The sequence below is a fragment of the Tasmannia lanceolata genome, unplaced genomic scaffold, assembly GCF_043159265.1.
Source record: "Tasmannia lanceolata isolate RefF3 unplaced genomic scaffold, GAP_Taslan_0.1 ptg000005l, whole genome shotgun sequence".
Classification (NCBI taxonomy): domain Eukaryota; kingdom Viridiplantae; phylum Streptophyta; class Magnoliopsida; order Canellales; family Winteraceae; genus Tasmannia; species Tasmannia lanceolata.
Window position 1 is genome coordinate 495,298 of NW_027518682.1, and position 26,036 is coordinate 521,333.

General features: G+C 40.5%; 2 protein-coding genes across 4 annotated transcripts; both read left to right on the forward strand.

Annotated features, from left to right (window-relative positions):
- Positions 1 to 10,225: 10,225 nt before the first annotated feature.
- LOC143876436 (late embryogenesis abundant protein) lies at positions 10,226 to 11,698 on the forward strand. Its single transcript, XM_077378128.1, has one exon. It carries the CDS (start codon positions 10,833 to 10,835, stop codon positions 11,430 to 11,432), a length of 600 nt encoding a protein of 199 aa, XP_077234243.1. The 5' UTR covers positions 10,226 to 10,832; the 3' UTR covers positions 11,433 to 11,698.
- Positions 11,699 to 12,988: 1,290 nt separating this feature from the next.
- LOC143876437 (uncharacterized) lies at positions 12,989 to 20,196 on the forward strand. 3 transcript variants are annotated; one of them, XM_077378129.1, is made up of 5 exons: positions 12,990 to 13,314; positions 13,420 to 13,574; positions 14,456 to 14,741; positions 18,053 to 18,232; positions 19,352 to 20,196. In XM_077378129.1, exons 3-5 carry the CDS (start codon positions 14,487 to 14,489, stop codon positions 20,024 to 20,026), a joined length of 1,110 nt encoding a protein of 369 aa, XP_077234244.1. In that variant the 5' UTR covers positions 12,990 to 13,314; positions 13,420 to 13,574; positions 14,456 to 14,486; the 3' UTR covers positions 20,027 to 20,196. The 3 variants fall into 3 exon arrangements, with proteins under 3 accessions (XP_077234246.1, XP_077234244.1, XP_077234245.1); XM_077378131.1 differs by lacking the exon at positions 13,420 to 13,574 and having other exon boundaries at positions 12,989 to 13,314; XM_077378130.1 differs by lacking the exons at positions 12,990 to 13,314; positions 13,420 to 13,574 and adding an exon at positions 13,648 to 14,370.
- Positions 20,197 to 26,036: the final 5,840 nt, after the last annotated feature.

The window sequence follows — 26,036 nt, forward strand, 5'->3', positions numbered from 1 at the left end:
AAAAAATCGATTGGATCGATTTAAATAGATGTGAGACTCAAAAGATTCAACGAATTTGATTGACTTTGAACAGATGTTGTCAAATTCATTCAGCTTTGGCTTCGCCCTTTTCAGATTTTTATTCACACCAAACGACCAATCATCTGTCAGAAATTTGAAAAACAAATGTGATTGAAGAGGGTTCGGCAATAATTTTCCCAAGAAGGTTTCGTCCACCAAGATGATATAGGATGTGTGAGAGGGGGACGAAAGAGAGGGCTCTGCGGTCTTTTCAACACGAGTTGCCTGGTCTTGATATCGACCGCCACATATTTTATTTTATTTTTTTTGAAATGGCAATAATAATATATAGCAAAATAAGGAGGCCGAGATGGACCACCCATATCTACAATAGGAAGCAAGAAAGAAACAGGAACGAAGAAAAAACAGAGAAAACCCCTTTTCAGGTAGGAAGGTGGTCGAACCACATAATAGAACCACCGGAGACACCACGCTTAGCTAGCGCATCCGCCTTATCATTTGCCGATCTTCTAACATGTTGAAAGCCGATAGCGGACCCCGCAGTTAAGTCCTCAATCTCATCAAAAATGGAAAGAAATCTCCACGGAGGAGCCACCCCACCTTTCAGCCAACGAATCACATTTAACGAATCTCCCTCAACAATGGTCTGATCCATCAACCTTCTATCAATATTCAAAATGCCAAAATGTGCCGCCCTCACTTCCGCATCTGAGGAATCAGACACACCAATAGAGCCGTAGTATGCCCACATAACATCCCCCTTATCATTGTGACAAACCCCTCCCACTCCTGCCGGACCCGGATTGCCGGAACTCGCACCATCGAAATTAACCTTATACGTGTCTTGAGCAGGGGGCTTCCACCTATGCAAAATAAGATCTCTGCGCTCAACACTAAAGCACACCTCCCGCCAACCTTCCCAAAGATCAAAAGCCGATACAAACCGAAAGGATGGGAGGCATCTCACCCAAGATATAACCAAGGTGATGATCTTCAAGTAAATCCAATGAGGATTCATGGCTTTTCCCTCAAAGACTCTAGAGTTCCTCTCCTTCCATATAGACTACCACGTAGCAAGTAAACAAAAATTCCATAAGGTTTTTCCTTTTTCCTTCCAAGGAACCCCTCCCCATTGGTGCAATAGCGACGGAATAGATTTTGGAAAAACCCAACAAATCCCAAATCTCATGAAGATGAATTGCCATATGAGCCTAGTGAACGAACAATGCATAAACAAGTGATCCACAGATTCCCCATCATGCAGACATAGTGGGCAATGATCAATAAGCCACATACCACGATTTCTCAGAAAATTAATAGTTTGTATTCTATCACGACAAACCGCCCAACAAAGATACAAACTCTAGGTGGGCAATGAAATTTCCATACCTTTGCCGAACATGAAGGGTTAGAAATGGGCATAATACTTTTATAGAAAGATTTAACCGAGAAAGTCCCAGAAGGATCCTCAATCCAAAGCCTTTTATCCTCCCCATTCCTTTTAATGTAACAACCCTCAAGAAGGGCCCGCAGGCTAGAGACCAATTCCACCTCCCACTCAAAAAATGATCTTCTAAACCCAGGGTTCCACACAAGAACACCCTCATTCCACTCAAAGCAATCGCTAACAAAGGCCTCCCTATTTGAAGCCATATTGAATAATCTCGGAAATCGACACTTAAATGACACATCCCCACACCACACATCCTGCCAGAAAGATATTCTATTACCCCTATACACTCTAAATCTAACATTTAACTTGAAAAGAGAAGAGATTTTAAGAATGTCTCTCCAAACCGACAACCCTTTTTTTCCAAACAAGTCCAAGGATTCCCACCTCCCCATATCACATCCATACTTACTTCGAATGACCTTGACCCACCAACGATCATGCTCATCCCCAAATCTCCATAACCATTTACCCAAGAGCGCATGATTAAAATCTCTAATTCTCCTGATACCCAAACCACCCAACTTGATGGGGACACAAACCTCCTCCCATTTGACCAAAGCAATTCCTCTCTTATCCTCATTCCCACCCGACAAAAATCTCCTCTGGATCTGTTCAATCCTAAGGGAGACACTAACAGGGCATTTAAATAAAGACATGAAGTATATAGGTATATTGGACAATACCGCCTTAACCAGCACAAGCCTACCACCACGAGACAAGATTCCTTTTCCATGAACCTAATCTTCTCTCGATCCTCTCAACTATAGGAACCCACAGATCTTTATTCGGTCTACCAACCCCTAACGGAAGGCCCAAATATGAGGAAGGCAACGCGTCCAGCTGACATCCCAGAATCACAGCAATTTCCAGAGCCCTCTCCTCAGGAATATTCAAAGCAAAATTTTTAGACTTGTGGAAATTAGATTTTTGGCCTGAAATGAGCTCATAGCATCTCAAAATGGCTTTTAAGTTTCTCACTTGCCCAATCTCCGGCTCACAAAATAATAATGTATCATCAGCAAATTGCAAGTGGGAGACATCCACCTCCTCCAAGCCGATCCTGAATCCTCTAAAAAGATCAAGGCCGCTTCCCTTCGCCAGTAACCTACTAAGGATTTCCGCCACAATGATAAACAAGAAAGGGGATAAAGGATCCCCTTGTCTAAGCCCTCTAGACGACTTGAAGAAACCCTTTGGAGATCCATTAATGAGAATAGAAAACCAAGCAGATGACACACAACTCTTCATCCACGAACGCCATAGACATCCGAATCCCATACGCTGAAGAGAGTAATTTAGACATCCCCAATCCACTCTATCATAAGCTTTCTCCATGTCCAACTTACACAAGATGCCTTGCTTACGAAGTTTGCGATATGAGTCAATAGCCTCATTTGCAATCAAGGAGCAATCTAAAATTTGTCTTTTTTCTACGAAAGCACATTGATAATCCGATATGATTGATGGAAGTACCCTTTTTAAGCGATCCGCTAAAACTTTAGCTAAAACCTTATAAAGGCATCCCACAAGACTGATAGGCCTAAACTCCGATATCCTACTAGCACCTTCCACCTTAGGAATTAGAGTAATGAAAGTAGCCCCCGAACCTCTATCCAACTCCATACCTTGATGGAACTCATGAAAAAACACCACTAGGTCACCCTTGACATATTCCCAACAAGATTGGAAAAATGCCAAACAAAAGCCATCCGGCCCGGGAGCCTTATCTCTACCCAAAGAGAAAACAGCCCTCTCAATCTCGTCGACCTCAAACGGATCCTCCAATTTCCTACTCTGATCACATTCTAAATGATTAAAATCCACCCCCTCCGGAATAGGCTTCAATATACCATCTGATGTATATAAGGCATTATAGAAGCTCAATATAGCACTCGAAATATCTTCCTTTCCGGAAACCACCGCCCCGTCCACCATCAATGAGACAATCCTATTACCCCTTCTTCTAGCACTAGCCATAGCATGAAAGTAAGCTGTATTTTTATCACCTTCCTTCAGCCACTTGACCCTCGACTTTTGCCTCCAGGATATCTCTTCATGTAGAAGAATACTTTTATGTTCTTCTCGAAAACGCCCCAATTCCTCCCTAGAAACAATGTTCCCCAATCCCTCTTCCTCTAAAACTCCTAGATCTACAATCCTACTTTCCAACCAATTCTTTCTGCAAGAGTCAGACCCTCTTTTCTCCTTAATCCATTCCTTCAACATCTTCTTAACAAATCTCAATTTTCTCCCTATTCTAACGTCTGCAGGCCCCTCAAAATTTTCAGAGGCCCACCATTTTCCCATCCTTTCTTCCATATTCGGATCTTGGAGCCATGCAATCTCAAATCGAAAAGGTGGGGGGCCCCAAGATTCTAACCTCGGATCCAGAAGAATAGGACAGTGATCTGAAACCGAATGAACTAGGGATTTTTGTATCACCTCAGGAGTCAAGCACATCCACAGCGGACATACAAGGAAGCGGTCAATCCTACTATGACTCTCCCCTCTATTCCACGTGAACCGAGCCCCAGATAACGGAAGATCGATTAACTCATGCTTAGAAATGAAATCAGCGAACAAGACCATATTTCTATTAGACCTCGTGCAGGCCACCCTTTCACACGCAAATCTAATTTCATTAAAGTCACCACCTAAACACCAAGGATGGGACCATCGCGCCCTAATCCCATCTAACTCCCCCCATAACAACCTTTTCTCCACCCTTTGAGAAGGCCCATAGACCCCAGAAAAAACAACCCTCACCGAGTCTTCCACCCTTTCCAGAACAACAGACAAGGAGAACCTACCCTTCCATTCCTCGACCACATTCCAATAAGACTCCTCCCAAGCAACCAAAATTCCCCCAGAAAGGCCAATTGAACCCACAAAAGAAAAGCTCCACTGACCTGTGAGACCAATACTCTGAACAGTAACCTTATCAATAACCTCTAATTTGGTTTCTTGTAGACATACAAGACTCGGTTTACATCTATTAACCATTTCCTTCACTTGAGCTCTCTTCGCCAAAGAACCCAATCCATTTACATTCCATGATAACGTCTTCATAAGGAAACAATTTTCACGTACTTTCTCCCCTTTCTCCCTGACTTGACACTACTCAATGGAGAACTCTTCTTACCTCCCTCACTCTTCTTATCCCCATAGTTAACATCCGATTTCAATCTAGCCAACTCTCGGAGTGACTTCTTCGAAGATTCACTCCTGTGAGCCTCGTTAACCTCTCCCCCAACCATATCCTTTAATTCAATCGACCGAATCATACCACGAAACTCCGGTAATGGTCCGAGGTATCTTAACCCCACCTTTCCACTAACATCTATCACCTTATCCACTGCCCTCTCCAGTAGCTCCATGTTACCCTCAGACCCCTCAAACCCCTCTATCTCCTCGGGACTATTGGAATTTTCCCGGCCCAACAAAGCCCTCTTATCAAGATGCCCATAACAAGAAGGAATAGGAGAGGATATCAAGCAATGGTTTGGGACATCCATACCCAAAGACTCACTGATTTCGTCCTCTACATAGAAACCCATTTCTGTGCCCTGCATATTTGGATAAGGAAAAGACACCTCATTGCCACGAAATGAAAACGAAGAGTTGATACCTTTGGGGGAGTTGAAGCCAAGACTACAACCATCGCATTCCAGTTGTGATTGATTGACTTGAAATACCTTCATTAACCCACCAATACCTGGTAAGATAGGATCTTCTACGACACTTGTGGTGCTTTTCTCTCCCGCTCGGTCCAGGCTGAACTGTACAGAGTGCTCTGAGTTACCCAAACCATCATTAATTCTCCGGAAAACCAATTCCGAAGGGATAATCCTCCGAGAGTATTCCTCACACCCTCCCCTCAAATCAGTGATAGAATCTTCCCTACGACTCACCGATGTTCTCCTTAATTCAACGTCACTTGAATAGACACTATCCACTGCTCTTGAATCAGCCCTCCATTCTTCCAGGCTAATTTCATTGCCAGCAACACCATGCAAATCTGCTCCAAAGTTTATGATCCCTTGATCTGGTGACATGTCAATCAAGGGCGGGCCATCTGCAATGTTGCAAAATTTCCTAGCAATTGGCATTTGTCTTAAAGGTGTAACAGGCCCACAACCTCTCCCTGAGTTGTTCTCCACCAGCCCAATAATATTCTCCACCAGCAGGTTCAAATGTCTTCTAAGCCCATTAATATGTCCACTGATTTGATCATCTGGCAAGCCCACCAACCTATGCCCACTTATATGATCATCTGGCAAGCCCACCAACCTAGCGTCAATCAAGTCAGCCCCCCTACCTCTGCCAACACCAGACGTCTGACCATCCAGAAACTCCTGCCCACTCCCTTCCATTCTTTCCTCACCACATATTTGAAAATTTTGATTTACAAATTCTGTGCTATCGTGCACCCCCCTGCTATCGAGTGCCCCCCCCGCTATCGTGCACCACCCTATTCCTTCCAGCCCAATCCATGCTAACCTGCTCCTCCTCCCTACTACCGGACTGGTTTTCCGAACATCCATCAGCACCAAACCCATCCTCATCATCATCCGAGCTGAATTGATTGGAATATGTCTTCCCCCCATCCACCTTTATGCGCGCCGACTCCATTTCGCATTTCATCCACATCGTTGCTCCGTCGATGCCTACCGGAAAAGCCACCACGACTGGGCAACCAGAGCTTGTGGCAATCCGAACTTTGGCCCACTGATATCCTCTAGCAGCTTTGCAGGAATCATCCATCTCAATTACCCTACCAATCCTCTTCCCGATGTTTCTGAAATTCTCCACACACCAAGCTTGAGGTGGAATTCCAGAAATGAACCACCACTCCACCCTTGTCAGATTCTCAAACTTCTTCGACCAAGAGCTCAATTCAACAAATGGCGAATTTCTAGCAGCAAACCAGGCTATCTTCGATTTCTCAAGAGCAGATTCTGCCTTTAAAACTATCATAACTTCCCTTTCATCTATTTTGTAAACTTTAACAGCCCCTTCTGCAACTTTCCTTTCAAACAACCAAGCTTCCAAAGCCTGAACATTGCCAGACCATCCTTCCCCGATTTTGCCCCACAAACTACGTTCTGTTCCTTTCAAAGAGACCAATGGAAGAACCGCTCCTTTGTCCGGCTCGCCAAAGACAATATTCAAAGGAGTTTTCCTACTGCCAGACTCAGGCTTATCAATCCCTTCCATGCTCCCACTACTTGATGCATTCAATGCATTGGTCTTTGGTTTTGTCGGACTCGTATCGACATTGCAGTCATACGACGACCAGATCTTCCCGCATTGCCAACATTCAACCCTTCTCTTGAAATTGTGGAACCCACACTTGCAGCACTTCCAGTCTCCCCTCAGCTGATCCACTCTCTTCTTTCCTATTCTATCTATTCTCTTCTCCCTGCGATTCTTCTGCTTCGCCCAAGGAACCACCATTCTCTTCTCCCTGCGATTCTACTGCTTAACCTTCTTCCCTCTCAAATTCTCAAAATCTCGATAAGAAATTTTACTGGTAGCAATTCTTGCCTACATACCCCCTTTTTTCCTCCACAGCAAGATAGCCCAGGAGTAAGAGAGAATCTGCCCAAAAGAAAAAATCTGAGTTTTGAATGTCGTGGATTTGATTCAATCTGGTCGGAGGCAAGCCGTCGGCAAAGAAGGGAAGCCGTCGGAGGGAAGCGCCCAAACCTGACCGGACGAGTGGGGTTTGGAGGCGAGAATGAGGAAAACAATGAAACCCTAGATTTTCTCACCGTTTCACCTCCGCAGCTCTGTTTTGGGAAACATAAGAAACCCAAGAATCAATCCCATAATCAGTGTAAACAGATTAAAACCGCCCAAACCTGACGAGACGAATGGGGTTTGAAGGCGAGAATGAGGAAAACCCTAGATTTTCTAAACCCCGCCCGAATTTTAGGTCATGATTCTTGAGTGGTTTGGACCTAAATCGAGCAAAGATTGACGGCGAAGTGTGGTGGCGTTGATCCAACTCCTCGTCGCCTCAATCAGTTCTTCAAGGAGCATCTAAGATTGATTACTGGATCCAAACTCGTGGATCTTCATCTTTCTTCTCTCTCTGCATAAACTTGTCTCTCCCTCTACTCCTCCTCGAATTTTTCCTCTTGTTTGCTGCCCAAAAACCCAAAAATATCGAGAGATGGTGGTGGGAGAGGTGGTGGCCGGTGGTTGACGGGCGGCAGTGGTCGGCGATGGCAGAGGAAATGCTATCGGGGACCCCTTTTCTCCTCTATACTTCTGTACATCGCAATTTCGACCGCCACATATTTAACCCCAAACGGTGACAGGTTTGCAGAAGGGAAAGCACACGAGCTTGAGAGACAGACAAACGTCTCTGACTGCTTAAGGAATAAGGAGTTGGATTTTTGAACCGTGTATTTCTTTATGTTGCAGACTCCACCATGGAACCCTTCCCTCTTAAAAAAACGTCAACAGAAGACTTGTTTTTGGAGGAGGTACACACGAGATGGGTTACCCAAAAACAAAAAAAATTCCGTGAGATTGGTTACCCACGAGGACAGTAAAAAAAATGAATTCGTTTTGTTGCTTGTTGGGAAAGCAATTGCCAAAAATTGAGAGATTCACACTAGGCTTATTGACGGGTTAATGGACTCTAGCCTATGTAAGCCCACTGCACCGGTCCATTATCTTATTGGGCTTATATTAGAACATAATTAAGGTTATACTATATACTCAACAGTTACAACCCTATTCACAATCAATTCTAGCACCGCTGTGATTGATGAATGTTTACTTTGCAACTATTCCATGAAATTGTTCTTGTGAGAAATAGTAGGAAACCTTGCAATTTTGACATGTCCTTGTGTTCTCCTTATTGTATCTTTAAGAGAAGTGACTGATTTATCCTGGTGATCGTCTTATGTTTAACTTCTGGTATTTCTGATCATCCAATTGTTATCTATTACGTGGCCATCTTTTTAGGGAAATGGTTGGTTTATAAGTCCAGAACCCAAGCAATATGTGCCCTGATGGGCATTAGTACATTGGACTGCTGTTTTCGTAGAAATGAGTCAGGATATTCATGGACTTTGAAGTCCATGAATGCGGTTTGTCAACTCAGATGTGTGCCACCTATGCAACTCACTGGCTCCCACATTGGCGGTAAATGCAATTCACCAATCATGTGCATACACGCCCTTCTCACCATTCGCATATTCGAGTTGTGTGTGGATGGCACTAAACATTGGCATGTTTTTCACATTTCTTATTAATGTATTGCTCATTATTATTATTTACTATTTATGAGTTGAACTACTTGCATGTAATTGTTCGGTCTTGTTGATCTCTCTGTTGACTTGCTTCTTTCATATTCAGTTCCATTATGACATCTTGAATAAACCTGTTGAGAAGGTACATGGCTTATTGTAATCCGCAACTACTTTTTGTGATCTGAATTGTTCTTTAGAAACAAATCAGCAATATGATGAAGTTGAGCTGCATCTGACTCCTCAATCTGTTTTGTATAAGGAAACCATTCCAAGTTGGTTTCTATCCGTAGATGTAATAATTTATTCAATGGCCTATTAATAATATGTTCATTTCCTCTTGGAAAGCCCGTAGGGTACAGGCACTGATAGCTGCTTTGCATATACAGGAAGGTAAAATCATTTTTTGTGTGAAGGTTTGCGTGCAAACTAACTTAGAATTCTATTTTGCCTTCGTTTGAGGTTTGCGTAGATATGCTACTAATCTACAAACTGTACAGTGGCACACATATATGGTGATCTGGACTGTTGATGACTGATCCTTCTCTGATTCTTATAAAAAATGGCCTTGCTCACATATATAGCAAATTGAGGCATAAAGCTTGACCAATTCGGATGAAGCTATTTAAACTGTTGGCACGACTAATAGAGAAACTAATTTCCCTAAACCTACTCACTTCTCCTCCTTTTGGAAAATTGTCATCTATACTACCGAAGCAAAACGTTTTGTTGTTTGTATTTTTTTAAACACTATCAAAGGTTTAACAGTCTAACATTGCACTTGAGAAACTTGAGTTTTTATATGGTTGACGGCCGGGCTTGTTTGTGCAGTAAAAAAATGCTCTGCGGCCCACAAGACTGGGTGGTCTAAATCATTCAATGGCTGGGCTCTAACATAGATTTGCTGTCCCCCAATATTCATCTTACCCTCCGATTTGTACTACAATCATCCTTTGAAGAAGATTTTTGGGCCATGGCCAATCTACATTGGGGCTCAACAAATAATAACTTAAGCTTATTGGACGCATGGAAAGTATGATCCTGATCTGGACTGGCATTCAGATTCCAATTAACTTCTATTTAATTTCTATGTTTCTAGTAAAGCTCTCATGGTTTATTGCATCACATTTTCACATCTCTTTCCTCCCATAATAATCAGAATGGCTCTTCTTAACAATAAGCAAATTGGGAGCGGGATTCAAATCTTGATTTGCTGCAGTCCTACTTGACCTGTTTGTAGTTTCACTTTTGCTTTTGCACAATCCATAAGTGAAAAAGCTGTTGTGCACAATAAAGAAAGATTTACGTCTGAGTGCACTTGCAGTTAAAACCAACGATTAGATAGGCAATGAGACAAAGCCTAAAGGAGAGAGTATTTGGACAATTCACTTTTGAGTCAGAAAAGAAAAAGTGATTCTTTTTAGGAGAACCAGATTCATCATCACTCACGCCAAAGCCGGGTGAAAATGGCAATTTCAAGATTTGAAAGGGGGAGGCCTGAAACTAAGTGAAGCCAGCAATGACCAAGTTGAAAATTTGCATCAATCATGGAAACAAACCTCGCCGATGATCTAGACTGGCATCCAAGTTGGAAATCACGAACTGGCCAGCAAGACTAACAAGTGGGTTATTGTTGATGTCAGCCAGCCGGAACGTTGAGTGAATAGAGAGGAACTTCCCTGAGTCCTGTCCAATTACTCAGAACGGGAAAGGGAACAGTTGGCTAATGATGCTGCGAGAATGGGAATACTTTTATATATTAAAAAAGGCTTATTAGGGATTGTAAGGAGGAAACTTAGTATCCTGGAAGGAAATAGCTCTTATGGCAGCGCAAGTTTGGTATTTGCTTTACCAAACGGAAAAGTGACTCAGATTCTTAGACAAATACTTGTTTCATAGACAAATACTTTCATTCCAGGCAAGGAAGATACGAAACCTTGCCTACCCCTCCAGCATCCCAGATACATCTTTCCTTTCATCCCTTACCAGCCCAAGATTACCTCTAATATCTCGTTGCAAAATAAAATCAAGAAACCCCGCGCGATTCCTCTGAATGTTATCTTTTGCAGGATATCAAGCATTACTAACCCTCAATGCCAAAGCTGCAGAGGCTACAGCAACGACGGACCAATCTCTTGGTCTGGGTGGCTGCAATTATATGTGCCATCTTCGCCGTGCTGGTAATAATAACGGGTCTTGTAGTATTTGTGGGGTATATGATCATCCAGCCCAGGATCCCCTACATCAGCATCACATATGCCCATCTGGACAAGCTTGTTTATAACCAGTATGGACAAATGGATACTGAGATGAGCATCAATGTGAATGCGGAAAACGACAATATCAAGGCGTACGCAAGCTTCTATGACCTCAGCTTCATCCTCCAGTTCCATGGCCTTCCAATAGCTGAATTGAGGGCTGAACCCTTTGATGTCCCCAAGAACAGCACACAGACCCTTGCTTATCGCATCCCCTCTTCAATGATTCCCCTCAATGACGACGCCATGGAGGCTATTGATAATTCGTTGAAGCAGGATAAAATATCGTTTCACTTGAAAGGCAATGCGAGGACCAGATGGAAGGTGGGAGTTCTTGGCTCTGTCAAATTTTGGACTCATTTGTCTTGCGATCTTGCTTTCTTTCCTTCCAATGGAACCGGCATAGACCCAGATTGCAGCTCCAAGTCAGGCTGATGGATTCGGACAAAAGTTTCCCAGTTATCTAAAAGGATTCTTATGATCCTCCTTGTTCTATATTCATTTAAATTTGAAAGTGGAGAGCTTACTAACTGGTTTAAAGATGAGAAAAAAAAAATCAAAATTGACAATGACAAGTAATTTTTTTTTCTCTGTATTTTTTTTTTCCTTGCACATTTTTATTAGCATATTAAAGGAGATGCTGGTATACGCAGCAAATGAGTTATGTCAAGAGCATCATCATTGCAATGCAAAGCCAGTGTAAGGTTTCCACTAATAGGAGCAGCCATCATATTACAATAAACCATTGAAACTGATACAAAGTGTCTCTTTAATAGATGGTTAATAGTAGGGTTGCAACTTGGGTCTGGCGGGTCGGGTCTTTCCAAAACCCTACCCTACTTGAGAAATTATCTCAGGTCGGTTTGGGTCTAATTTCTTATGGGAAAACCAGAGACCCGACCTACCTGAGACAATGTCTCAGGTCGGGTCGGTTTTTTAGTTTTTAGTGTAGTATAGTGACTAATTTTAAAGATCGTAGAAAATAAAAAAATTTCACACTAAATATCTCTAAATTTATGTCATCAAGTGTGTAAATTTAAGAAGGAAACTATTTTTTCACATCACAAACTTGATCACCTCCATGAAAACAATTATATTGAAAATTAATTTGTCAGTTTATTCAAGGGATATTTAAGAAAGTCATCGCATACCTATATGAGTGAGTCGGGGTTTTTTTCTTCAACCCCGACCCTACCCAAGATTAGGTCGGGTTTTTCAACCTAAAACACGACCCAACACAAGACCTATGATTTATAAACCTAACCTAGATTATTTTTGGGTTGGGTTGATGCAGGTCGACCCAAGTTTCAACCCTAGTTAATGAACAAACTATCAAAGTTTGCCAAGCTTTAAAGAAAATACCAGCACACCAAATTTTGAGGGTAAAAAAAAAGGCTGAAATACCTTTTTTATTATTCTTCTTGCTGCCCAATTTTAGAAAAATGTGACACGGTGCGTCAGATCAAAAGACAATAACTGAAGCCTACAATGTGAAAATACAACCTAGAATCCACTAGGGAAGAAAAAGAAGAGAGAGAGAGAGAGAGAGAGGTTTTGCCATTGTGTGATGAATGAATAAAATCTCATACGGTTTACACTCTTATATAAATAAGGAGCAGAGACCTAGCAATGTTAAACTCCATAAGTTTTAGATAAAAACAAATTCTAAATGCTACTAAACTTAATAAAAACTCCTACCAGCTGAAGAAAAATTACTAGGAAACCAAATCCTACCGAAATAGATCCTAAAAATAGATAAACAATAGGAAGAAGAAAGGATATTTTAGTCTTTTTAAGCTATGAAAGTGACATGTAGCTACTTGGTCCTAATGAAAGGGGAGAAGCGTGACGGTCTATATTGTCTAGTGGGGAATCTAGTGATAGAAGGTGCTCGTAGTACGTCGATGGTTGATTGGAAATGGAGTGATGCACAATGAATATTGGTTTTAAAGGTGCAGTTTATCGTAAGGAGATGAAAGTTGCTGTTGGTGGTGGACGATCAAGGTCCCTCTCTAGAGTTGACTAGCTCATAGTTGATTTGGGCGAGCTACACATGTGTACTGGCCATGTTGATTGAGCCTGGTAGAGTTTGGACTAGGGTGGTTCGATTATGTATATAATTAGAGGTTGCAGAAGGGCGATGGATGTTGTTTATACTGATGAGAAACAGGCAGAGTTAGTAACGAAAAATGTTAAAGATGACTGGGAAACAAGCCAAAGTAGAGAGCAGGAGAGCGTTGTCACGTGTTCTTGCTTGAAAAGCCAAAAATATATGAGATTTCCAGAACAGAAATTGTCTACTAAAAGTGTTGCCATGGTATGGAATCTTTCACTCTGCATGTAACGTAATGTATATAGTTGATGGAATATGGCATGAGTGAGTGACATCAATCTTCCATTTCCTTCTGTCTCTCTCTCACAGTCACAACACGTGTACTCGCCATGCCCTATCCACAGCCTACGTGTCGAAATCACATTTTCAGATCTCTCTCTCTCTCTCCACTTCCCCATCACATCTCTCTCTCTCCTCCTCCTCCTCCTCTTCCGATCTCTCAATAGTTATCCCCCGCCCTATCGGTAATTCTCCCTCGTTTTCTTCTTCTTATTATTTTTATATATTTCCAAATCTTTGCTCCACGGGCTGTTTGGTTTCTATTCTCTTTGATTCTTTATTCGGGTTGATTTGGAAGCAAGTTTTTTAGTTGTCACTGTTATGGGTTTTGACTGTTGCAGGCTTTCCGTACCTTTTCATTTTTAGGGCTTAGGGTTTCTTGAGGAGGGTTGCAGACTTTCTTATCTGCACCACTTCTTCATTTTGGTTTTAGGGTATCTGGGGAGGCGTTGCTTTCTTATGAAAACTACACTTTCTCATGGGCCTTTCCTCAAAAAAGAAAAAACAAAGGCTAAAGTGGTGGTGCTGAGTTCTTGTGTTGCCATCTGTTGATGTTCACTTTTGGAGCTTAATGTTATGCTCTAAAACGAAGTCTCATATTTTTCATTCTGATTGTGACTTGTATCTTACAGTCATAGTTTTTTTTTATTAAATGGTATCTTTCAGTCATGGTTATACTTTCATTTTTAAGTTAACATGCAATTGGCAAATCAGAACATTTGTCCCTTTCAAGTGTTTTATTCTTCACAGAAAATATACATTATTGTTTAGTGACAAGATGATAACTTGCAGACCCCAGGATAAGATGACATCCAAATATGTAGCTTATGTGTAATTTCTTTCTAGTTCTACAATAACACTCATCTTTCCCCCACTTTGCTTTTACTTAATTATATATGAGTGAGTTACCTAAGACCATCACTCTCAGATTGATCGTATGCATGATGCAGCAGTTCATCACATCAGACATTTACTTTTCTGGTACATGGAAATGACGTTTCTTCTATATCAAGCCTTTATTTTTTTTATTTTCATGATGCATCACTGGCAACTTTTATGTGCACAGGGAACAGAGAAGAGATTGATAGAGTAAGGTAATGGTGAACTTTATGGGGTTGTTTCTTGAGTCAATGACAAACATAAATATCTTGGATGCAAATCCATTCTCTCTGTTCAAGTTTTTATGCCTGTTCGGTGCCAAAACTGTTGCCCTTGTTACTCTCACATGGATGCTGCTGGCGAAGGCTATCATCAATTTCCATGTAGATGTATTCTGCAGGGTAATGATTTGGACAGTGACTCTTATATCTCTACCTTTTCGGGTTTTGAATGCCCTAGAAAGGGAGAGGCAGGTTAGTTCTGTTTTTTTTCTACTTAAGTACTTGTCATGTAATTATATATAGAGACTCTTTTTTTTCAAATGTTGGTGTATTCTTGCCAGATTTTTTGTTTTGATATATCATTACTTTTAGCCGTGTTAAGTGTCATCACAGTAAGTCCTGGGCACATCCATGATTCAGGAATGTCTCTCACTTTATACTAGTAAATCGCACTATAAAACAGTCCTGTAATGTTAACTACTTGTATTCACCAACCACCATAACTTTCAAGTGTGCAGGTCCTGAATGTCATCAAAATTGTTAGTGTGTACCTTGTTGGAAAATACCCTTCTACACGTTTTAGTATCTGCAAGTGTTACCATTCTACTGGATTTTGTTTCTAGGAGTAAGACGAGATGCCGAGAAATCTTATCCTTGGCTTATCCTTTCAAAATTATATTTCAATGTTATCGGCTTTCATCAAAGAGTCTGTGACACTGTAGTTTTCACGTTTGAACCTGTTGAAGTATAAAAGATTAAATAGCATCTTCCCCAATGGCTTAAGCTTTTGGAGTAATTGGTCGTTTCACAGAACCTAACTTGCTTTTGTCTTCAAGAGTAAGACAGTGAATTCCATTGGGCATTTTGTTCTGAACAGGTGCATTGACTAAGATTAATGGCTAGTTTGGGCGTGCAATCTAATTGGATTGTTGGTGCAATTTGTGTGTAGGTACTAATTAGATTGAAATCTACACATTAATTGCACCCACAATCCAATGATATTTCACATATAACCAAGCCCTAAATTACATTTCATTTGGATGAGACATGCTGAATGATTTTTTTTAATGGATTTTTTTTTTTTTTTGAATGGAGTCATGTTGTATGATATTAAGGTACTAATAGGAAGTGTCGAGTTGGTAATATTATATAGGTAATGCTGAAATAATGAGCCAGCCTCATGCCTCCTTGAGTCACCTTCCATGTAATAACGTGAGGTATAACAAGATGTAACTTCTTTTGCTAGTTCTTCTGTGAGTTGTTCATTCTGCTCCTCTCAATTTAGCAGGCTAGTAGCTCAGTAGTGACTACCACTTCTCCCTTCTTGGCCTCAAGCTTTGCCTTTCTAGACTTAACCCATTCTTTCAAGTTTTCCTTTATTTTTAATTTCCCTTTATTTCTGCCCCTCCCAACCTGATGGCCTTTCTTCCTGCCTCCATCTTTTAATATGATCTTCAATGCCTTGTTCTTTGAGCCACCATAGCTCAAAGCAAAATGGGACAGGTTCCACACCCTAGAGTCAGTCTCGAGCATGAGTGGACAATGATCAGAGGTCGGCTTAGGTACTGCTCTCTGAATAATTTCTGGGTATTTCACAGCCATCCCTCATCAACCAGAAACCTATCAATTTTGATCATCACTGGATCGATCTAATGATTATACAGAGTAAATTTTGATCCACATAATGGTAAATAGATAAGTAAGTTTAACACGACAGATCCTGAAAATTCAGTCATACTTGGGTTATTCTACAACCCCCTTCTTCTCATGGAAGAACCTGATAACATTGAAGTCTCTGCCCACCCAGGTTACTGCATCCTCTTCTGATCTTTCTCCTTGATTTTGGCAGAATCCCATGTCACCACTATGGTCCCATATGCACCATTTGGACTTAAGTAACCCCATTCAACACTCCTTTTTCCCCACATAGATCTGCTAATGGCTGCATTAATGAATTCCATATTCGTTTCTTGAAGATAAACAATATCAATTTTGTATCTCCTCATGGTTTCTTTGATAATATCCCTTTTCTCATCATTCCCCATCCCTCTAACATTCTAGGTAATAATTTCCATTAGAACTGTACATTACTTTCCTCCACCTCCTCAATTCATAAGAGATCAGAATTATCTGTATTCTCCCGTTCCTTCTTTCTCTTATCATATTTTACTGTGGATATAAGATTAGCACACTCTCTTCTCCTTCCATCTACTTTTTAAATGCCTGCCCATAACTTGTAACTGACATCTTTCTTTTTTTCCAGGACACAAAGATTTCTCTAAGCTCTGTTTGTTTACCTTCTATCACGGGGCACATTCGGTATTAAAAAGGTGACCTCGTCTCGTTGCATCTTCAAAGTATGCAATTACACCACATATGGAGGGCACTCCTGTCCAAGCTAGGGGGATGCGTCCGCACCTTAAGCAGTTCACTTCCCATGACATGCTTCATCCCCTCTTAGTTCCAGGCTGTGGGCTGGAACCATGGTGGTGGCTGAAGAGCCATGCTAGGAGACACTTTCAAGAGGGAGAACACCATACACAATTGCTCCCAAAACTTGAACCTCCTGCGCACTGATTCTAATAGACATTGGATAAAAAATTCTGGTCCCACTAATTGCCCACTATTTTTTTGGCCTTCTGTGGTCCCCTTGGCCAACATCAGCTCCTACGCTTCCGTAGCCACCTGCATCACCAACCCCCTCAACTTGCCCCATACTTTTTTACTACTAGAATATCACCCTCATTTGCAACTATTTCCCTAAGAGAGCTTGATTCATCTCCCAGAACTTGTATACCTACACCACTCTCCTTTGTGTTACAAGCTTCCTCTTTTTGCGCGAGATGATATTTCTAACTGAACTGTTTAATCCTTCCAAATAAGTCCTTTTGAATCATTCAGTTAACTTACCGCACACTGATATAAGGATATAAATGCTAGTTATATTTCTTTAAACTGAAAATTGGCTGCTTAGCTGGACTGCTGGAGAATTAATAGCATGCTAGAATGCTCCATCTAGTACACAAGTATTGCTCAGCATGTCATATTTTCTGTAGTACATCTTAATATATCTCTTATGGGTGTTTTGAGATGGAAAACTTAAGAAAATTTGGGCGAACGCAATGCAACGAAACAACAAACAGAAGAGAAATTCACAAGTAAAATGGTCATAAGATGAAACCTATTGGACTTCAAGGTTTCTTACATAAGCTAATGCTTGTAATCATAAAAACAAACTGTTTGTATTGATTTTATCAACTCATATTCATATCCTCTCTCTCTCTCTCTCTCTCTCTCTCTCAGCTTTCTTTTCTCTTGCTTGTAGGTTTATACAAATTTGTTGTCAAGTGATGTTGATATTTCAGGCCAAGCGTTCTGTTTCATTTGTTAATACTAGAAATATTATGTTCTTTTTTTAATAACAATACATGAAACAATAGGACTACTACTTAGTCAATTCGTGATATAATGAAGACTTTTAGTGAAACTTTTGCCTCAATTCTTATCCTTTTATCTGCTCTTGATATCTTACTTCATCATGGTTGGATGTTGGTGATTTACAGCTAGAAGAACATTTGAATGAGATGCAAATTCAGTTGGAGAGTCTTGTGTGGGAAAATAAGGAACTGGAAGAGCAGTTGCAAATAGCTATTAAGGACTCAAGGATCATGGAGACAATGTTAGCAGAGATTGAAGAGGAGCATGATAACACTATTTCCCAAATCGATCTCCTGGAAAATGAGGTAAATTTTAATATTTATATCAATAACAAAGTAAGTTTTGCCCTATTGACTGATTCATAGATGTGTTGAAAATCTATAATGACGGACTTTTGTTCATGCAAATGGATTGGATTTGCATGTCTTAGAACCATGAATACTTAAAATGTATGCTTACATTCATTGTTTTGAAAATAGGAATCAATTTTTAAATCTTAATAGTAGTCGAACGTTTCATATTGTAAATCATATCGTAAATCGTAAGATTCATTTAGATTTATGTTTAAATTAAAAATGTAAAAAAAATTATAAACAAATCAGAGACAATGATAAATGGACTAACTATTCATTTTCCATCCGAGTACGTTAATTTAGACATAAATTGTCATGATTAGTTATTCAATATCATAATATAAGTTGTTTGTTTGCATAATATAAATTGTTTGCTAGGGTCTTTAGGGGACTGACGACGAGCACATCTTTCTTGTACACGAAAGATCTCTTCAAATATTCAATGTTCCTTCAAATATCAAACACATGTGAATGTTTTCTTCTCTACACATTGCTGGTGGATTTAGTTCGGGGATGCAGTTGCATTCTGCTATGGACTTTGTGGCTGTAACTGATTAATTATCATTTTCGTAGGTGCATGTGCTCCAAAGCGAGGTAATGAATGAGGATTGTTTGATATGGGTCTCCGATATTTTGAGGTCTATTATTATGATACAGAAAACTCATAAGATGTTTCTAAAATGAAACTACACATAACTAGAGTTAGCCTTATCAATATGGCTGGGGTCGCCTTTTGCATTGTTTCCTGACATAATAATGACTTTTAGACAACCTTTAATATGCAGAAGTTGGACAGTTTTCTGAGCTAAATTGCTTAGTAGTCTGGTTTTGATATTTTTAGAGGTTGGACATAATTCCATTTTCTGTTGCCATTCAAAAAAAAATTATCATTTTCTGTTCTCTGGTGATTGCTTGGAACCTAGAATCGCCTAAAGCCTTGCATGATCTTCCAGTTTCAGGATCTGAAAGATGCAATTTCATAGTACCAAAGCCTTGCATTGTCTTGCTGTTACAGGATCTGAGATCCACGATGAAAACTTCATAGTACTAAAGCCTTGCATGGTCTTACAGTTGCAGGATCTGAAAGATGAAAATTTTCGACTGAGCGAAGTTGAGGGAAAAAACCTCTGGAATTTCAAAGCTCAAGACAACATGGGGGGAAGAAATAGTTGTGATAGCAGATACGGGGTTCCTCTTGTAGGTGACTATAGTGCTCCTCCATGGAAATCTGGTTTCGATAGGAGTGGGGTGATCCTCGAGGACTTCCTAATGCACAGAGATTCGTGGGTGGATGAAAGCACAGGTATTCCTCAAAATCCAATTTTCTTAAAACCTGGGTCAAAAGAAGCTCAACCTTATCCGTTCTACCCAAGAGTCATCTCTAGAAATTTGATGGTGGATGAGGCATTGGACCGGCAAAGATGTGTCGCACTTTCACAGAGCCTTTTTAGCACAATTTTTTCACTCTTGGTTGGTATGATAATCTGGGAGGCCGAAGACACTGGCACGCCACTGGTAGTAGCACTCCTTACCGTTGTTGGCATGTCTCTCAAGAGTGTAGTCCACTTCTTCTCCACCATAGAGATGAGGCCAGCTTCTGACGCTGTCACCTTGTTGAGCTTCAACTGCTTCATTCTCGGCATGCTCACCTCCCCAACTCTGCCCACTCTTGCCCGCATGTTGTCCCCTCTGATTTTAAGCTTTGCTGATCGGATGCTTGGCTGGCTTTGGTTTTCCTCCTCTTAGCAGACTACAGACCACTTAATCTGGGTTTGCCGCATTATCTTTTCGGTTGTAGAGATGAAATATTAGGAGAATTTTCATGGGAGATTTTGTTTGTTAAGGTGATATCTTTATATGTTACAGGTTCTTGAGGTTTTGAGTCATGGTTTTAATTCCAAGGTGAGGTTTTTTTCTTGGATCGTGTACTGTATCAAATATCATTTGCATAGATGAGAAACTCCCGATATTTTTCCCTATTCTAAAGAATTGTATGGACGATGTAAAATGGGAATTGCTAGTGTCCGTCTAAAAAGGCATTTCGCGGCTGGATTGTCACACGTTAGACCAGCCACCTCGTGAATGGAGACAAAAGTTGTCTTCATTCATGAGGTGGTGTCACGCCCCAAACCCCACCCTGGGCGTAGGACGTGGCAGTGCCGTACACCTGCAAGACAAGTCTCACAAATGCATAAGGCTACAAAGCTGATAACAAAATTAACCGGGCATTCCATAACTAAATATCAAAGTTTAATTTAATGCGGACCCATCAGAGTCAAATCAAATCTCACCTCTCCCCCAAAGGTCAAAGTAAAAATAAACAATACTGTCTTTACATCTTATTCAAAGTACTCACTTCCTAATGAACTGAAAACAAATAAGTTAATCTCTGAGTCAAAATTCAAATTCAAAAACTAAGTGTCCTACTCCTCGTTAATCTCACGAGGGTCAAAACCTGAAAATATTTTATAACCACAGTCAGCTGAAAAGCTCAGTACATAATAAAATATTATTCTAAGTACAGTCTAAGCATGCCAAGGTTTAATATGGTTCCGATATTATGGTCAAAGCAGAAGACTAAGTTCACAGCTGAATAATAGGCACAAGGTAAATATGTGTGCATGTCAAATATGGTTCTGAATTAAAGTGCAGTAAGCAATTCAATGTCTAAGTTCCGATCAAAGTCAAAGGTTTTCAGAATTCAAATGCTATGGTCAAAGTCATATGGTGTTCAGAGTTCAAATACACTTAAGAATCATCGGCATGGCCAGAAGACATGTTATTGCTTATACACCGACAGTCCGCGATGTTCGGAATCAGTTTCTGAAGTTTAGATACAAGTCAACAGGGCCAGCGTTTAATCCCACTGATGGGCCAGAAGTTCCAGTGTACTACCCCCACGGTGGGTCCAGAGTTGCCAAATGTTTTACCCCCATATGGCATGGTCCAGAAATCATCCAAGCCTCCAAAAGTGTTCAAAAGTGTCCAAGGTTCATATTCAAATGGTTTAAAATATTCAAAGTTCAAACTGATAGTTCACAGGTTCAGAGTTTATAACAGATGTTCATAACAGTATTTCAATGATTTAAAGTTCTAAACAGTAGTTTCGAAGGTTCAAAATTCAGAACAGATATTCATAACGGTTATTTCAAAGATCAGGGTTCAGAACAGTTATTCCAAAAGTTCAGAGTTCAGAACAGTTATTTCAAAGGTTCAAAAGTCAGAACAGTTATTCCAAATGTTCAAAGTTCAGAACAGTTATTTTAGAGGGTCAGAGGTCAGAACAGTTATTCCAAAGGTTTAAAGTTCAGAACAATTATTTCAGAGGTTTAGATAGTTCTAAATATTCAAATAGTTCTAAAGATTCAAAATTCAAAACGATGGTTCCAAAGGTCTAAAGTCCAGACAAATATTCATACAGTTGTTTCAAAGGTTCTAAAGTAGTAGTAGGTGAAACAAAACGACATGCTAGACTTAAAGCAAATTCTGAGGTTCAAAGGCATCAATACAAGTTTCCAAAGTCAATACTGATTCAAATGAGAAGAGTTTATAATACCCAAAGTAGTACGTTATTACGTACCTCAAAAATGCTCGATTCCTTTCTTAATTCGGATTACGATTTAATATCCTGATCTGAACAAGGCATAAGTAACAAATAAGGGCCCTAAAAGGTAACCCATTCTATGGCTGTTTTTAGCATTTTGGTGATATCATTATTGTAAAGTTTTCAAAACTTATTGAAACCATTTTTAACAGAAAGATAACGTTTTCGGCATATCCGTAGAGTACAAGAGCGTCGAAAACGGACAAGAAATGAATAAGTTATGAATTTTCGAAGTTTTAAAAAAATTGTCGCGCCGGACGTCCGGGAATTCCGGCCATCCGAGATTTCGGACGTCCTAGAATTCCGGACGTCCTCGGATCCATCTGTTGCCAAACTTGGTACTCACGGACGTCCGCCATTTTTCCGAACGTCCGCTCCATGCGCGGACCCAGATTTCTCCGAAACGCGATTTTTCACTGTTTTTGTCACTAAAACGGCCATAACTCCTTCGTTTGGGGTTCAATTTGTGCGACGTCGGATCCGATGGATTCGTATCGACGAGAGGAATCCATCAAAATCGACTTCACGCTCCGAATTCGAACACATGATTTATGAAAAATTGCTAAAGATTCTTATTCAAATCTCCAAAACTCAAATTTCTGAATTTCTGAATCAGATTTGATTTTAGGGGGGATTTATTACTCATTTCTGCAACAGAAGGGGGTCTGAACCAAGAGAAACCAAGAAGAAACAGAGGGTTTGATGAGCTAGGGTTCGGTGGAGTAGAGTGGGGGAGCTGACCAATAGAAACCAAGAAGAAATAGAGGGTTTGATGAGCTAGGGTTTCGGTGGAGTAGAGAGGGAGAGCTGACCAAGAGAAAACAAGAAGAAATAGAGGGTTTGATGAGCTAGGGTTTCGGTGGAGTAGAGAGGGGGAGCTGACTAAGAGAACAGAAGAAAAAATAGGGGGGAGATGAGCTAGGGTTTCGGTGGAATAGACCCATGATCTTGTTCTTCCAGCCATGAAACCCATTTCTAAACCCTAACCATTATCTTCTTCTTCCAGCCAAGAAGCCCATTTCTAAACCCCAACCATTATCTTCTTCTTCCAGCCAAGAAACTCATTTCTAAACCCACCATTATCTTCTTCTTCCATGCAAAAAACCCCCAACAACCCTAACTCATATTAATTAAAAAAAGAAAAGAAACCCATACCTTATATTTTGAGGAAGAAACCCACACTGGTAGAGGAAGAAGACGCACGAGTTTTTTTTTTCTCGAGGAGGAAGAAATCCACGCTAAAACGAGCGAGGAAGAGTCCCTGTTGCCCGTTTTTTTTTTCTCTCGCCCGCTTTTATTTTCACAACACACGAGTTTATTTACCTGGGAAACCAAATCGCACCAAATTAGTGGGATTTGGTTTCCCACTCTTGTAGGTAAAGAGAGATATCCACGTCATTATTTGCCATTTATTCATTTTCCACCTAGACTATGTTATTTTCCCAGGAAAACAAGTGAACACCCTCATTTTAGCTTTCTCGAAAAAAAGGGTGTTTTCCTGGGATTCGATTTCCCGAGAACGCAAGTGAACAGCCTTAGAAAAAATGCACTTCAATATTAAGCGTTACTATTTATGACGGGACTAATATCCCATTAAAACGCAGCATTACCATGTATGACAACATGCTATAGTTCTTTTAATTTCCTACCAAAACGAATAGTTTTCTCTTTCATTGCACATGTTACCATCTCTCTCTCTCTCTCTCAATTAGAAGGGATCGCATCTTGATCGAACAAAGAAGCAACATGGAGGAAGAAGACGAACTTACAACTTTACAAAGTAGGATGTGTTACAGTTGACTATTAGCATAGCACTGCCTAATATATTTCTTCGGTTTTGGGTTTTGAATGGTTTTTTATCTCTCAACTCTGCTTTGCCTACAAGATGTTGCATCTCACGACAATTTTCGCTGCTGGAAAGGGTCGTACGCTTGCTGTTTCCAACGAGGCAAAACCACGGGAGACAATTCTCCTGCAGCTACCAAACCTTCCTCATTGACATGAAATCAAAATTCCGATGTGAATTTGTTAATAGCACGAGGATCTGTATGGTCAATGATTAATGACCAATTTCATCAAGCTCAATGGAAAATCTTCCTACACAACACAATCTGTGGTGAAAAAATTTCTAAGGCCAACAAATATACTTTTAACCATCAGTAAATTTCCATGCATGCACAGATGTTTACTATGTTTCTAATAACTGCTTTTATATTCATAGCTTTTCTTTTATAAATCAATTTATGTCTGCCAAAGGCAGTGACTTGCTCTTACTCTGTAATTTGTTCCTTTCTTTTCGTTAAGTGAAAAGTGAGCCTGTTTTTTATGCTTCTTTTTTTATTACAATTGTTATCTTATATTTAACCTATCGCTTTCCACTCATCTATTTTGTTCTTTATTGAACTTCTAATTTCTTTTCAATCTTAATTAACATTCAAATCGTGCATCTTTTGGCCCCACTAGTATATTTGTAAAGCTGAATGTCGCATGAGGTTGTGCCATGTGGCACCCTATTTTCAAAAAATCAGAATTCCAAGTCACTTTCCTATATACGAAAAGTCGGAATTCCAAAAGCCACGTGGCAACCCTCCTCTATATCCAGTTTTTTAAAAAGACTTGGCAAAGATTTTCGTATGCCATTCCAACTCCCCCTCTCCATAAAAACCAAAAGTTCCGAAGCATCCCTAATAATTGGACAGATTTGCGTGTACATTTTTTTCCCTTTTTTAATCATTTCCATTTCCAAAACGAATACGCCCTTTACTTTTGGCCGTTTCCAAAGTTACGGGTGTTACGTGCCTAATTGGCCGTAACACAAATAAACAAAATAGAAAATAGAAATGAGGGTAAGAGAGGTTGATTGGAGGCAACCGGACCTCCTAATGGCTCGCCATGACTCTTCAAGAACAAAGTTTCCTTTGTGCTGTAAAATTTTATCTTCTCCCCTTTTCATTACATTGCACTTCTTAAATACAAGCATGAAGGAGTGCCACATCACTACCCATTAACCCACTTACGTACCCCACAACAAGTAACCAACACATACTTACATGACACATAACAAGTATCTAACACCCACAAATTTTTTTTTGAAATAGGTAAGCTAGGGTTAGGCGGACCCCGACCAGATATATTAAAAAGATCAATAAAGATACTACAAGAAAACAGAAAAGCAAGCCCCTCGCACATCAGAAGAAGGGCAAACAAACTATCAAAAGGGAGCCAAAGGCCACCCAACAAAACGGCAAAGACAAAAACCTAACCGCTTCAGCAAAATGAAAACAACAGCCACAACACTGCCAGAATTCGAACAGCTACCACAAAAACAAACAGTACCAGAGCTAACAGCAGAACCAAAAACACCAGCACCAAAAGCAGACCCCAATTCTCAGCCTCCCGGAATGAGCCCACGAAATGGGGACCTTATTCCAGTAGAGGGGATCGGGGAGATAGATGGCGGCTTAAGGAGGGAAGCAGCTGACTTTCCCTTTTTATTCTTCTTGCTCTGAACTAAATTCCAAGGACCTTCAGACGATGGGGACGATAAAGAGAGAGAAAGGTCCGGAGGCTTGGTCTGCTTTGTAGATGTCTCGGGGATATCAGAGCCAATGACTGAGAATTTATTTCTAGATAAGGCACTATTGGTATAAGGGGTTTCAGGATGATCCAAGCTGATCCTATTATGAGCAATTGGAAAATCAGAACTTAGCTGAACAGCTTTATCACTATCCTTAGTGATTGGCCTCCATTCCTTTCTGTATTGAACAGAGAGAAGGGGAGGAGGCATTTGGTTCTTAGGGCATCCTTCAGAAGAATGACTAAAATCAAGACAGGTTTTGCAAGGTTTGGGCTTCCATTCATATTCTACAACCTGAGTTTCATCTCCAGTAGGGGTTTGGATGTGGACAACATCAGGAAGGGGGCTTTCGGCAGTTATTTCGACACAAACTCTAGCAAATTGTAATCTTGAGGCCTCAGCAGTGTGAGAATCCATGTATAAAGGTTTGCCAATGATGCTAGATAGCTTTCCAATACCTGTAGGAGTCCAGAATTTCAGGTGCAATGCAGGGAATTTAATCCAAATTGGGATAGTTGAAAGTTTCAGCTTCTCCAAAGAACAGCCCGGAAGCCATTTCTGCAGGATGAGAGCAC

Coding starts and splice junctions, on each gene's coding strand:
- LOC143876437 (XM_077378131.1), top strand. CDS start 14,487: ATGGTGAACTTTATGGGGTTGTTTCTTGAGTCAATGACAAACATAAAT. Junction 14,742..18,052: donor CCCTAGAAAGGGAGAGGCAG/GTTAGTTCTGTT, acceptor GGTGATTTACAG/CTAGAAGAACATTTGAATGA. Junction 18,233..19,351: donor TCGATCTCCTGGAAAATGAG/GTAAATTTTAAT, acceptor ATGGTCTTACAG/TTGCAGGATCTGAAAGATGA.
- LOC143876436 (XM_077378128.1), top strand. CDS start 10,833: ATGCCAAAGCTGCAGAGGCTACAGCAACGACGGACCAATCTCTTGGTC.